The 14,928-nt window shown below is 37.0% G+C and overlaps 1 protein-coding gene across 1 annotated transcript in view; it reads left to right on the top strand.

Moving 5' to 3' along the window:
- LOC106872916 (protein PF3D7_1417600) overlaps window positions 1-14,928 on the top strand; it is a 56,056-nt gene that overhangs the window by 37,236 nt on the left and 3,892 nt on the right. Inside the window, exons 8-10 of the mRNA XM_052976282.1 lie at window positions 1,664-1,941; window positions 8,249-9,040; window positions 14,153-14,213. Of these exons, the coding sequence (XP_052832242.1) occupies window positions 1,664-1,941; window positions 8,249-9,040; window positions 14,153-14,213 (1,131 nt within the window). The remainder of the gene's footprint in view (window positions 1-1,663; window positions 1,942-8,248; window positions 9,041-14,152; window positions 14,214-14,928) is intronic.

Raw genomic sequence — 14,928 nt, 5'->3', positions numbered from 1 at the left:
TTATTCTTTAGAAGCCTAGTACTTATTCTATCGGTCTCTATTGCTGAACCGCTAAGTTACGGGGACATAAACACACTAGCATTGGTTGTCAAGCGATGTTGGGGGGACAAGCACAGACACACAAACACATACATACATATATATATATATATATATATATATACATATATACGACGGGCTTCTTTCAGTTTCCGTCTACCAAATCCACATCCATTTATTTTTCAACCAAAAGGACAATAAAGACAATATACAAACACATATGACACACTATGTCATATCAACAATTAAAAATTCAAAATTCAAAAGGACATCTAGTGACTGAAGAAGGGACAAAGTCATACAGCTGTTTCGGCCTACAGTTGGCATGTAAATCTCTGAAGAGGCCTAGTGAATCATGCATGTACCTCCATTGCATCCTTTTCATCTACCAATTACTCCAGCTTACTGGAGTTATATAGATAGATTTTCCAAGAGGTGCATTTCAGCCAATTTAGCTATCGTCAGAATAAGAATTGTAACAACATCCCAAAATGTACAGAAGTTTCTGCCAATTGGACCACTAGTATACACAGAAAACCACAATTTTAGCAGAAGCATCATCTTCTCCTCCCTGAAGGTTTGCCATCCCTTTTCCTGAATCCCTGATACATAACACGACAACAACAACAACAAAAAATGATAAAAGAAAGTCAAAGGTAAAAGAAGAACCCTATTGTTTTAGTTGACCGAATTTGTTTACCAGCAGGTTATAAAACACAAGCAAGCAGCTATCTTCTTCTCTCTGGTCAATCATCTCTGGACTGATAGCAACTCTGTCAGTACACTAAATAATGCATGCAAGGGTAAACCTCTTATCTTCTCTAGCTGTATATATTCCTTTTACTATGTTTTTCTCCATAGCAGCCATAGAAAAACTAAGCTAGCAAAGGATGAAAGGCAAAGTCAACCTCAGTAGAATTTGAACTCAGAACATAACGATGGCTGAAATGCTGCTAAGCATTTTGCTCTATGTGCTAACAATTTTGGCAGTTCCTGGTAGTGCCAAAGTCAGGGGTGAGGGGTGAAGTATGTGCTGATTCTAAGCTAACATACTCAATGAACCATGGAACCAGGCACAAATATTCTACTGCATCTACAAAAACATCTGTACACACAAGTAACTTCAACATTGTAACAACAATTTATTGGTTACGATGCCGAGGGCTCCAGTTGATCTGATCAACAGAGCAGTCCACTTGTGAAATTAACATGCAAGTGGCTGAGCACTCCACAGCAGGTATGTTTATCCTTAGGCATAGTTCTCGGGGAGATTCAGCATGACACAGAATGTGACAAGGCTGATCCTTTGAAATTCAGATGCTATTCATTTTTACCAGTTGAGTAGACTGGAGTAATGTACTCAAGGACACAATGTGCCACTAGGAATCAAGCTCATCATGAGCTGAATACCATAACATCTAAGCCACGTGCATTTGCTTGATATATACTCTACTAAATAAATGGTCCTATTAATAATCAATCAAATATTCTTTTTCATTCATTTACATGAAACATTGTCTATATAACTGCAAAGCTTCTCTGTAATAATAATTGATAAACTTTGTCATTATAATCATCATTACAAATCCTATAGCTTTTATCACTCAACTTTGTTTTATTGTAGAAAGACTATGAAATTGAAAAACTGAATCAAGAGTTGAGTTGTTTAAAGCATTATTATGCAAGCAGTGAGAAGCTGTTTTGTAACAAAATTTCTGAAGAGTTTTCAGGTCATCAGGGCTGGTTGAAGGATAATTTACAGAAATTGATTGCAATTTTGAAACAAGAATCATCAAATAAAAGCTCTTTTGTTCATGAAGTGGAAGTTATGAAAGGACAGAGTAAAGAATTTTCACAGTTAAAAACATTCTTGATGAAAAATTTTAAAGATCTCGAAAAGAAGTAAATAATATTAATTTTTAGATAATTATTGTTTGATTTTTGCTATTTTGAATATGTTTTTTCTTCTATTTCCAAAAATATAAAATATGAATTAAAAAAGTTTGCAGATGCTAGTATTGCTGTATGGTTATGAAATGGTTATGAAGTTTGCTCCTCAATCACCTTGGGCCAAAGTTCAATCTCACTGTGTGGCACCTTGTACAAGTGACTTCCGCCATGGTCTCATATTAACTAATACCTTGTGAATGGAATTTTATAGATAGAATCTCATGACTGCATGCATGTGTATATATATTCATGCAGAGAATTGATACATAAACATAAAACAAGCTTATAGAGCAACATCATCATCATTTAACACCATGCCTGCATAGGTTGGACTGTCTGATAGGGTCAATCAAACCACAGAGTTAAATCAGACCCCAATGTCAGCTTTGGCATGATTTCTATAGCTGGATGCTTTTCCTAATGCCAACCACTTTACAGTGTATACTTGGTGCTGTTTTATGTGGTGCCATCACTAGTGAGGTCACCAATTAATATGCAGAAGAAAATAAAACAGGGAAAAGGAAAGAGCTTTCACATCTGAGTAGGAGTATATTTGAAAGGAAGGGTGGAGGTGGCTTTTATGCCAGGTGTTGAAAGCTAAAATAGGATAAAGGAACAAGTACAAGTATTTTGCTATAGACGAGATACATGGCTTTCCCACATGATGCAAGGGTGGGTGAAAATATCTAGAAGGGAGTGCTGAAACATAATCACAAGATACAAGAAGGCAAGTATAAAGGAGAATACAGACCAGTGGTCCTGAAGTGGGGTCTATATGGACCCCAGTTGAGAAAGAAGTTGCTCAGGAAGGAGAAATTGCTAAGTATCAGTATAGGAAGTGTGGGGAACAAGAATATCATTATATTTATAGATTGATCAGAAAGCAAGGAGAGGTGCAGGGTGTGACAGGGGAGAGGATGGGAGGATGATGACCTATGACAGAGGTGAGGGTCAGAGGTATATGAAGGTGGCAACAGTGATTGGTGTGACAAAGGTGAAGGAGTATAGACAACGGATGAGAGGTGGTTGAAAATGATGACAGAAGAGGGGTTAAACATGTTTGACAGACTAAAATTTAGCTTTGAGGGGAGGGAGAAATTATTGAAAGGCTGAGAAAAGGGGATGATTGGTGGGAAGTAATATGAAGAGGGATAATAATGGTCTCAAATTTTGGCATAAGGTCAGCAAGTCTGGAGGAAGGGGTAAATTGATTACATCAACCCCAGTGCTCAAATGGTATTCATTTTATTGACCCCAAAAGGATGAAAGGCAAAGTCAACCTCAGTAGAATTTGAACTCAGAATATAATGATGGCTGAAATGCTGCTAAGTATTTTGCTCTACATGCTAACAATTCTGGCAGTTCCTGGTTGTGCTAAAGTCAGAGGTGAGGGGTGAAGTATGTGCTGATTCTGCTCTCAAATGACCTCAGTAGCTAGGTCGTACCACTATTAGAAGAATGATGAAGAATTGATGTTAGGAAGATGAGATGTGTGTGGAAGTAGTGGGGTTCATGATGTGGGCAAATTAGGTGGAGTGCCAAGTATGGACTTCACTGTTACTGTTGGGGTCTCTCAAGTACAACAACTTGCTGATCAACTGCTCTTTTGTCAACTCTTCCATGAGGCTCAACATTTTTAGATCAGCTCTTACTATTTCCCACATCTTGCCGGGTCTCCCTCTTCCACATGATTCATCCATTTTAAGCAATTGGCATTTATTATACAGTTGTCTTCATTCACATGCATTATATGACCAAAGCATAGTTTCTGCATATACCTCACACTATATGTGAAACTTGTGCTTTTCTACTTATTTCCTACATATCTATGTGTGTGTGTGCATAAATATCTTACACTTTCTTTATCTGCTCTAGGAACACACTAAGTGTATATACTGTGAGGCATTGGATTGGTCAGTTGTGTCAATCACAGTGTAAAGGTCAGGACATGTTACTCTTGTTTTGTTTTACTGACCAGCTTGTTCATATATGATGGACATAACCACCCTCTATAATCTCAATGAACTTAGCTAAAGTGGACATGGGTTAGTCCACCTTACTCTGTAATGAGGATAGGGTTGGTTTCCTCCCTGGACAGGACAACGGTCTGTTGCAGGATTATTCCTTTTTGCCAGCTGAGTGGACTGGAGCAATGTGAAATGAAGTGTTTGGCTCAAGAACACAATGCATCACCTGATCCAGGAATCGAAATCACAATCTCACAATCATGAATCCAACACTCTAACCACTAAGCCATGCATCTCCATGGATGGACAAGGTATTAATTTACCAAAGATAGGTGTGGCTGTGTATAGGCACAGGTGGGACTGTGTGGTAGGAAGCTTGATTCTTAACCACATGTTACTAGCTTCATTTGTATTGCATGACACCTTGGGCAAGTGTCCTCTACTATAACTTTGGGTTGACCAGTGCCTTGTGAGTGTATTTGGTAGATGGAAACTAAAAGAAGTCTGTCGTGTGTGTGTGTGCACGTGTGCATATGCATGTGTGTGTGTGTGTGTGTGCACGTGTGCATATGCATGTGTGTGTGTGTGTCTGTGTCTTTGTTTGTCTTCCACCACCACCACTTAATGACTGATGTTGGTTTGTTTACGTCCCCATAACTTAGTGGTTCGGCAAAAGAAAGCGATACATTACATACCAAGCTTTAAAAAAATAATAAGTACTTCAGTCGATTAATTCATCTAAAAATTCTTCAAGGTGCTGCCACAGAATGGCTGCAGTCCAATGACTGAAACAAGTAAAAGCTAAGTAGGAACATTCCACAGTGTTGCTCGTCACACAAGCTAAACACATGGCCCAACTAATCTGCTTCAGATAACCAAAATAACCAGCAAGAAAACAAATGAAGGTTGTCATCATGCATTGTACAACCTAAGGGCTTTCCTTTTGTCCTTTCCATATTGCATCAGAGTCTTCTGGAATTTTTGCCACCTCCACCCCACCACACAATCCTTTTTCATCATGGAGACTATCTACTAATAAATGTTTGAACTGTACATCAACCACATTAATCAGAAAGTGACTGAAAATGTGAGCACTACTCACGTCCTTTGCTAATTAATTGATGACAATAATGATAATGACTTCTTTTATTATATTTCATTTCTATTTTTTTTAGACAAAAATTAATATAGTTCTATATTTAAGAGATGAGGAATTATGTACATTATTTACATTTGACGGATATTTGTCCTCATCTTGTTTGTTGTTAACACGTTTTGGCTGATGTACCTTAGGAATGAGAACCCAGGTTCAAAATTTCCCCAAGACACCTGGTGAAGGCTGGAGGGTATATCAGCCGAAATGTTGTTAACAACAAACAAGATGAGGACAAATATCCATCAAATATAAATAATGTAAATAAGGTAAAGATTAACATAGACCAGGGTTCACCAAACTATGGCCCACAAGGTCAGTTCATCCAGCCCGTGAGGTCAGTTCATCCAGCCCGTGAGGTCAGTTCATCCAGCCCGCTGCGACTCTGTACCTTTTGTGTAAGGACTTGCATTTGCCTCTGGTATGGCATCCGTGTTTGGAACAACTTATGTCTGTGAGCAAACATTTTCAAATGTGAAGAATGTGAAGTCAGCACATCAAAGTTGACTGATGAACATTTGAAAGCAATTCTGTTGGCTGGATGCAGCAATTCCAAACCAAATATTGATGATATCTTCAAAGTTAAGCACCAGTTTCACAAATCTCACCAACCTTTTTTGCTGCTTAGTTTGTGAGATTCGGATATGTGTGCTCTGTCTGTGATATAACCAGCTTACTGCTAATGTCGCCTTCTTTGATAACTTTTTGGTAAATAAATTCGTTGGTTGTCTTTATTTTTTGTGTGTTCACTGTATTGTATTGAACAAAATGGTAATGCAGCCCACACTCATCATTCTCTCAGTTATCTGGTTCGCCGAGGAAAAAGTTTGGTGACCTCTGACATAGACAGATAAATAAATAGATAGATAAACAAACACACACACACACACACACATATCTTTTACTTGTTTCAGTCATTAGATTGCAGCCATGCTGGGACACTGCCTTGAAGAGTTTTTAGTTGAATGAACCGACCCCAATATTTGTCTTATTACCTTCGTCAAGGAAGGAGGCTATGTTTTCATTGGTGTCAGTCTGTCTGTGTGCAAAATAACTCAAAAAGTTGTGAACAGTATTTGATGAAACTCGCAGGAAAAGTTGGTAATGACACAAGGAACAGATGATGAAATTTTGGTAGTGATCCAGGAATTCTTATGGATTCTTGAAGGATTTTTCATTTGTTATATTTACTTTACATGAAGTATTACAATGTTACATTCTTTGATTATCTCCCTCGAAAATACGTTCATTGTTTCCACATAACCTATGGTGGTGTTGCTGTTTCCAAAGTTTATTTTCGTTTCTCTATTAGTAATTTTACTCGTATATCTATCTTAAAATGAGCTGCTTGGCGGAGGTCTGCAGACAAGCCTTGACTAATGGGATTGACTCAAAAAGCTCAGGCTTTGCTCCCTCCACCGCTGCTGTGAGCTCTATATCATCTGTATGATGTAGAAAATATTCCATCAACATTGCCCATCTTTAAAATTCGTACGAGGCTTGGCCCCTGTGCCATCTGTCCACTACAGAAATGTTCGTGTCGTATCACAACACTATGACAGAACTATTTCACCTCAATTGGCCCTGCACTCTTCAACATCGTACCAGACACACATAAAGGAGGAAAGTGACTTCACAGCATTCAAACGATCCCTAGATGATTACCCACAACAAATACCAGATAAACCAGATGTGTTTCTGAAAACAACAACCCTCTGCTTGAATGGGCTACTGTTCCTCAGAGCTGACTGTGTATCTCTTCCAGGTGGTGCTATTAAATTAGTCTGTAACCTTTTAATCAAAGCATGACAACGTGGGTAGAGGCTGATATCTTAACATTTCTGATGGTCTTAAGTATAAAAAAAATTATTAAAGATTTATATAGAACTACATTCAGAGTATGCTTATAAGCTATTGTGTTTAGACCTGGTTTCTATCCTCAAACTGTTCCGTTTTGTAGATGCAATTTTTTTTTTTTTTTTTTTTTTTAATAAAGCACTCCGAAATTAGAAAAATCAAAAATCTGCAACAATCTCGGTCCCATCAGTATCGGATAATGGATTTTCAACTGTGTAAAGAAACTGATTGTGGTGATTGTACTTTTGATGGTGATTGTACTTTTGATGGTGATTGTACTTTTGATGGTGATTGTACTTTTGATGATGATTGTGGTGAAAGCAGACAGTGCTGATGATGATGGTTGCGATAAGTATGGGAGGAGGTTAGGTTTTTGCCAGCGTTGGTTTGGGAAATTGGGTGATTTTCAGCATGCGTGTATATGGGCGGAAATGCGCTGCTTGGTGGAGGTCTGCACTCTCTGAGTGCTTTTCTAGTTTTCTTTTTTAAGCCTGGTATTTATTCTATCAGTCTCTTTTGCCAAACTGTTAAGTTACAGGGACTGTAAACACCAATAATGGTTGCCAAGCTGTAACGGGGTCCAAATACAGATGCAAAGACACATGCGCACACACACACACACACACACACACGCACACGCACACACATCTTGATTCATATACAATGGGCTTTTAGTTTCCATCTACCAAATCCACTCACAAGGTTTTGGTCAGCCCGAGGCTATACTAGAAGACCAAGATGCCACACAGTGAGACTGAACCTGGGACCATGTGGTTGGGAAGATAAGATGTGAAATATCAATCTTCCTTCGGTCTCATTAGAGATGCATTGATTGATTATCACTTTAATAAATGTCAAGCTGGCAGAATTGTTAGCATGTTGGAGAAAATGCTTAATGGCATTTCTTTTGGTTCCTCTACATTGAGTTCAACTTCCACCAAGATCAACTTTGCCTTTCATCATTTTGGGGATCAATAAAATAAGTACCAGTTGAACACCAGTAATCAACTCATGCTCCATCCCTAAAATTGCTGGCCTTGTGCCAAAATTTGAAACCATTCATTAGAATGAAGCTCAACCATAACCATTTCTATTTACATGTTTCTTTTCTGAGTATTTCTTTTCTTGTATTCTTTCATTTACACAAACCTTGATTGTTTTAGTGTGCTTTGTCTAAACTCTTTCGTCACTGTGAGCTCTTCATCAACTTTCTAATAATAATAATAATAATTAACCTTGATTGTTTTGCTTTCTTTATCCTTTTTTTAATTTTTTTTTTTAGAATATTATCTTCAACAGATGATGTGCTACATCATTCTGCTAACACATTGTTAAACTTCAGCAAAAGTGTCTCCTTAAGGTTTGAGCAAATACTGAAGAATTGTTCTAAAAACTTTGAGGACAGTATACAAAAGCAGTTTGAAAGTAACGAGCATTACCAAGAGGAAAATATTGAAAATCTTATCAGTCAGAACATAAAGAATAGTTACCAAGATTTGCAAGAAAAAATCAATAGCATGTGTGAAATACAACATGTCTCATTTCAAAAAATATCAAATGAACTTTATCACATAAAACAGAAAATGGATATTCTATCTCAAAACATGACCAGTGAAAATCAGAAATTCATTTCTGTAGTACCCTGTGAAAGAGACTTCAACATCAAGCCTTATAATGCTGTTAACAAGAAGCATATTGACAATGATAATCGATTTTTTGATATACAAAACAACAATGTAAATAGTAATAATTCTTTGAATGTGATTCCTTATAATCCCGGTCAGTTAAGAAGGTCTCAAAGGATCATGTCTAACAACTATAATACACAAGCTCAGACATCAAATCTTTCGCAAGTGGTTGACTTGAAAAATTCTCAGTTGGAAACAACTAAAAAATTGCAAGAATGTTCTCAACCAAATTTGAAGAATTTCCAAACTTTTCAAACTTCAAATACTTCATATCTGAATCCTGTTTGGAAGTTTGGCAAACAGTCAAAAGTCATTAATAGAATGCCTAATCAAGAAAATGAAAATGAATATTTTAATACTCCAGAATACAACTTTAAGAACAGGATGTAAGTAAATACTTAACGATAATCATAAACTAATGCTTTGTTTTATTGGGCGGGTGGATGGGGTGGTGGCAATAAAATAAAGTTCTAGATAAGTACTGGGATCACTTTAGTTAACTGAGTTCAAATCCTACCAAGGCCAATTTTGTGTTTCATTCTTCTAGGGTAATCATCATCATCATTGTTTAACATCTGCTCCCTATGCTGGCATGGGTTGGACAGTTTGACATGGAGCTGGTTAGCAGGGAGCTGCCGGACTCCAACTGTCTGTTGTGGCATGGTTTCTACAGCTGGTTGCCCTTCTTAACACCAATCAACAAAATATAAAACACCAGTAAAATACTGGAGTCGATTTAACCTTTAGCATGGTGTATGAGTTTTCTCCCCTCTCAGTGCTTTACAATGCACCTTCAACAACAGGGAAGAAAACTTGTACAGCAACATGATTTACATTCAGCGTGCTAAAGATTAACTGACTGTTTCCCTCCTGGGTTTAAAACAATTATTATCATGTTGGTAGATTATCAGACTTGAAAGAACATCGAACAAAGTACCTTGCTACATTTCATCTGACTCTTTATATTCTAAGTTCAAATCACACAGAGACTGACTGTGCCTTTTATCATTCTAGGGCAGTATTTCTTAACCATCTTTTACCTATGAACCCCTTTGATTATTGTTTTACTTTCATGAACCCCCATAGCCATTTTGATGTTTAAAACTAGTTTTATAGATATGTCTTTCAAAATACCTATTCTTTTTCACACATTAACTTGTGTAGGCTTAGCTATATAAAATGTTAGAGAAGGAAACCTAACTCTTTCTTGTAATAAATACATTTAAAGCAAATTTTTTTTCATGCATCTTTAAAATACTACTATGGATCTCTAATTTACTGTTTTACTTGTGTGAACCAGAAAAAATCTTATATGGACCCTGGTTGAGAAACACTGTTCTTGAGGATCATCATCATCCAACGCCTGTTTTCCATGCTAGCAAGGGTTTGACAGGAGCTGGTGAGCCAGAGGACTGCATCAAGCTTCAACATCTGCTTTGGTATGGTTCCTACAGTTGGATGCCCTCTTTAATGTAAACAACTGAGAAGGGAGTCGTAGTGAGAAAGATGACTTTATGCCAGGTGGTGAGAAGTTAAAGCATGATAAAGGGACAGGAGCAGGTGTTTTGCTGTAGGGGAAATGCATTGTTATCCCAGTTGGAAAAGAAAATACCAGTCATGCACTGGAGTCAATTTACTTTGATTTAAGTCTCTCTTAAATTTCTGTGCCTGTGTTAGAAATCATCTTTGTTATTACTGAAGTGAAATAGAGACGTGATGTGGAATGGACTGTGACTATGAAACTATCAGTTCAGACTGTTTCAACAGTCTGTTGTTGGATGGTCTATTATTGGAGGATTCCCTCAGTTGTTTAGATAAGTTTGAGAAATAATACAATGTACAAAGCTGCATTAAAAAACTGGCAAGATATCATATAGACATTAAAGTTTGTCTCAAACCAAGATGCCTATTTCATTATAAACAATGAGATCAACCTTAGAATATGAATGCAAAATATGAGATGACAGAGGACTGAGATATGTGGTGTATTACTGTACTTGAGAAAACAGAATTGGGATCCTGAAACCAAAGTGCTACACAAAAAATTGGTGTGGGTGCTGATGCCACATAAAATACACTGGTGACTGTGCCATGTAAAAAGCACCCAGTACACTGTGTAAGGGCATCCAAATGTAGAAACCAAGCCAAAACAGACTATAGAACCTGGTGCAACCCTTGGCCTTGCCAGTTCCTATCAAGCTATCGAAACCATGCCAGCTTGGAAAACAGACATTAAATGCTAAATGTTAATGATGTGTGATAAAAGTTGATCTCTGTATGATTTGAACCAAGAACTTTGAGACAACAAACTGATAACAATTTGTTATGCTGTTTTGGCCACCTACACTACTATTTTACTGGTTTCAGTCATCGGACTGTAGCCTTTCTGAGGACATCACTTTCAAGGCTTTGGTTAGCTTGAGACTCTAGCAGAAGACACTTGGCCAAGATGCCATGCAGTGGAACTGAACCTGGAACCATGTGGTTGGGAAGCAAGCTTCTTGCCACACAGACACACCAACTGTTTTTTCCCCATGCATCTAATAAGTTCAGGAGTCTTAAGGCTGTGAGCAAGCAGAATCATTAACACACTGGGCAAAATACATAGCAGCATTTTGTCTGTTTTCATGTTCTAAGTTCAAATCTCTTCATCCTTTTAGGGGTCAGCATAATCGACTTGCAACCTTCCTCCAAAATTGCAGGCCTTGCGCAAAAATTTGAAACCAATATGCTTGTGAGTTTTTTTATGTAAGGGGACGCAACTCAGTAGACTGATTTATCCAGCTTAGAAACACCAACAAACGCATATATAATGTGTGTGCACATACAGGCACACCTCACCCTATGTCGTTAATTGGTTCCAGGAGACACGACGTAAGTCGAAAAACGACTTAAGTCGAATTAACTTCTCTCTAGGCTAGCTAGACTAGGCCGAATTTACTTGTCTCTAGGCTAAACGGATAATAACCATTCCCATTATTTACATTATTTAAATTTGACAGATATTTGTCCTCATCTTGTTTGTTGTTAACACGTTTCAGCTGATATACCCTCCAGCCTTCATCATGTGTCTTGGGGAAATTTCGAACCTGGGTTCTTATTCCTAAGGTATTTTTCGATGTTATTATTATTATTATTATTATTATTATTATTATTATTATTATTATTATTATTATTATTATTCAGGTAACTACTTGGAATCGAACTCAGAACCTTGGGGTTAGTAGCCTGCACTCTTAACCACTACCCCATATGCCCACATGCATATGGCGTAGTGGTTAAGAGTGCAGGCTACTAACCCCAAGGTTCCGAGTTCGATTCCAAATAGTTACCTGAATAATAACAACAACAACAACAACAACAAAAATACCTTAGGAATGAGAACCCAGGTTCGAAATTTCCCCAAGAAACCTGATGAAGCCTGAAGGGTATATCAACCGAAATGTTGTATTAACAACAAACAAGACAAGGACAAATATCTGTCAAATGTAAATAATGTACATAATTCCTCATCTCTTAAATATAGAACTGTAACCATTCCCAGTTCTTTGCTTTCAGTAATATAGCATGATGCTTAGCACTTTCACTATGAATTCTCTAAGGAGCCATGGGGGCAAAAAATAAAGTTACAAATGAATGAGAATGAGAAAGTAGCCATTAAACAGACATAAACAAATCTGAATTCAAAACCAGTGTGGGAATCATGGGTGATAACGATGCCTAACGGTAGATATTGGAACTACAGTGCAACATGAGTTCTGAAAGACTGATAAAGAAGACAACACAGCTGATTTCATGATTTCCTTCACTAAGCTACACTACTTTATGGTGTGTATCTTAACATTTACTATACATATGATTTTATATGCCTTTATTCTTATTCATTGTACTGTAACATGATGTTATGTGCTTTTAACAGTTCTGTAGTGATTTTACAATTCCAATATTTGTGGCGGACAGATGTAAAGTCAAGTAAAATGACTTAACTTGATTTTTATTTTTCTATATATTATTTTTGAAAACCGATGTATAATTGACAATGACTTAAATCAAAACGACTTAAGCTGAGGTATGCCTGTATTTAAATACATCTTATGACAACCTTGCCTCTCATAAGATATAATTTCAAATGGTTCACAACAGGAATGACATCTGGTTGTAAAACCGTGTCTCAGGAAATCCTTCCAACCCATCCCAGCATACTAAAGCAGACGTTGCTGATAATGATGATGTGAAGATACACATACACACATGATTGGCATCCACATGACCACCCACAAGTCATTGGTCATCATGAGGTTATAGTAGGTGACATTTGATCAGTGTACCACTCAGTGGGATTGAACCTGGAACCATGCCTATCCCTATGCTTACTGCTGGGATTGAAAAAAAGTTTCTTACTGAAGAAAGGAGGAGATTGTATGATTTCTAAAACTGTTTTTTTTTTTTCAAGGACATTAACAGTGTATGTGAGATGATTTAACCCTTTTAGCATTCAAGGCACAGACGTGGTTGTGTGGTAAGAAGCTTGCTCCCAATCACATGGTTCCAGGTCCAGTGTTACTGCATGATATCTTGGGCAAAGTGCCTTCTATATAACCTTGGGCTGACCAAATCCTTGGAGTGGATTTGGTAAATAGAAATTGAAAGAAGCCAGCCCAAAGTGTGTGTGTGTACATATAATATATATATGTATGTATGTATGTGCATGTGTGTGTATGTATACACACACACACACACACACACACACGCACACACACACACACGCACACACACACACACACACACACACACACACATATACATACCCAAACACACACATATATATATATGGTTCAGAGCCAGTTCTGCCATAGCCTCAAGCCAACCAAAGCCTTGTGAATGGATTTGGTAAACAGAAACTGAAAGAAGCCTGTTGTATGTGTGTGTGTATGTGTGTGTTTGTCCCTAATCACTGCTTCACAACTGGTGGTGGTGTATTTACATCCCCATAATTTAGTGGTTCAGCAAAAGAGGCCAATAGATTGAGGACCAGGCTTTAAAACAAATCAAAAAAATCAGAAGTATTGGAGTCAATTTATTTGACTAAAAGTTCTTCAATGTAATGCCCCAGCATGGCCACAGTCTAATGACTGAAACAAGTATAAGGTAAATTACCCTACCAAATGTATTGCTTATTTATTCATATTGTTTTGAATTGATCATGCACTGTCTTGTAGGTTTGAGATTCTGATGATCTGATTGTTTCTCTTTAGAATAGTAAGGTAATTGTGAAGGGCCAAATATGGATGGTTTAAATATAAATCAGAATATTTGGGCCAGATACAGCCAGTTTAATTACGAAAGGGTTAAACCTCTCACTCTGAGCACTCAACTTGATGGGTGCATCATTTGTAATTCTTGCCATTTGCCACTTGAAATTAATTAGCTACTAAATAACAAGGAAGAAAAAGATATATTAAATGTATTTTAATGTTTCTTTCCTTTTTCTGTTGAAGATCAAAGAAAAGAAGGTTTAATTATTTGATCAATGAGGAAAATGACACATGTTTTGATCAGGTAAGCTGTTTGTCTAATTGTATTTCAATAGTTTTACTACTTATACATACCTGTACCCACCCCCACATAACAAAATAGGAAATTGGAAAGTTTTTGGTATTATTTATTCACCATTACACATGTTTCATTTCCTGATAGGAATTACAAAGTTTTATATGTTAGATAGGCATATAACAGATTTCCTACGTTTAATTTAATTTTTCTGTCTGAAGAATTTCTAATCGGAAATTCCTTACATGTCTATCTAACATGTAAAACTTTGTAATTTCCTATTAGCAAATGAAACATGTGTAATGAAGAATAAATAATATCAAGAAATTTCCTGTTTTGTTATACAATAACTCTGCAAACAATATGTAAGGGAACGACCGTGCGAACTCAGAAAAGGAGAAATGGTGACGAATGGAAAAACAGAGGACTCCTTTTATTTAAACGCGTCACACGGTCGAACACAAAATATATTTATCGAAGATGATATACATGATATGTTATACGACGATAACATAGATGACCAGTAATGAAAGACCACAACCGTATTAGATGAATAACAGAGATATTTATTATGGCGTTAAAGATGTATGTCTGTGTGAGAGTGTGAATGCGACATATAAGAACATAATCAAAGACAGGCCGTCGTACAAAGAAAAGTGTGTATGTGAGTGATACATGTGTGTGTATGTTATTACAGCAGAGAGAAAGAGAGTCAATAACACGT

The sequence above is a fragment of the Octopus bimaculoides genome, chromosome 24, assembly GCF_001194135.2.
Source record: "Octopus bimaculoides isolate UCB-OBI-ISO-001 chromosome 24, ASM119413v2, whole genome shotgun sequence".
Classification (NCBI taxonomy): Eukaryota; Metazoa; Mollusca; class Cephalopoda; order Octopoda; family Octopodidae; genus Octopus; species Octopus bimaculoides.
This window is presented reverse-complemented; position numbering and strand designations above follow the sequence as displayed.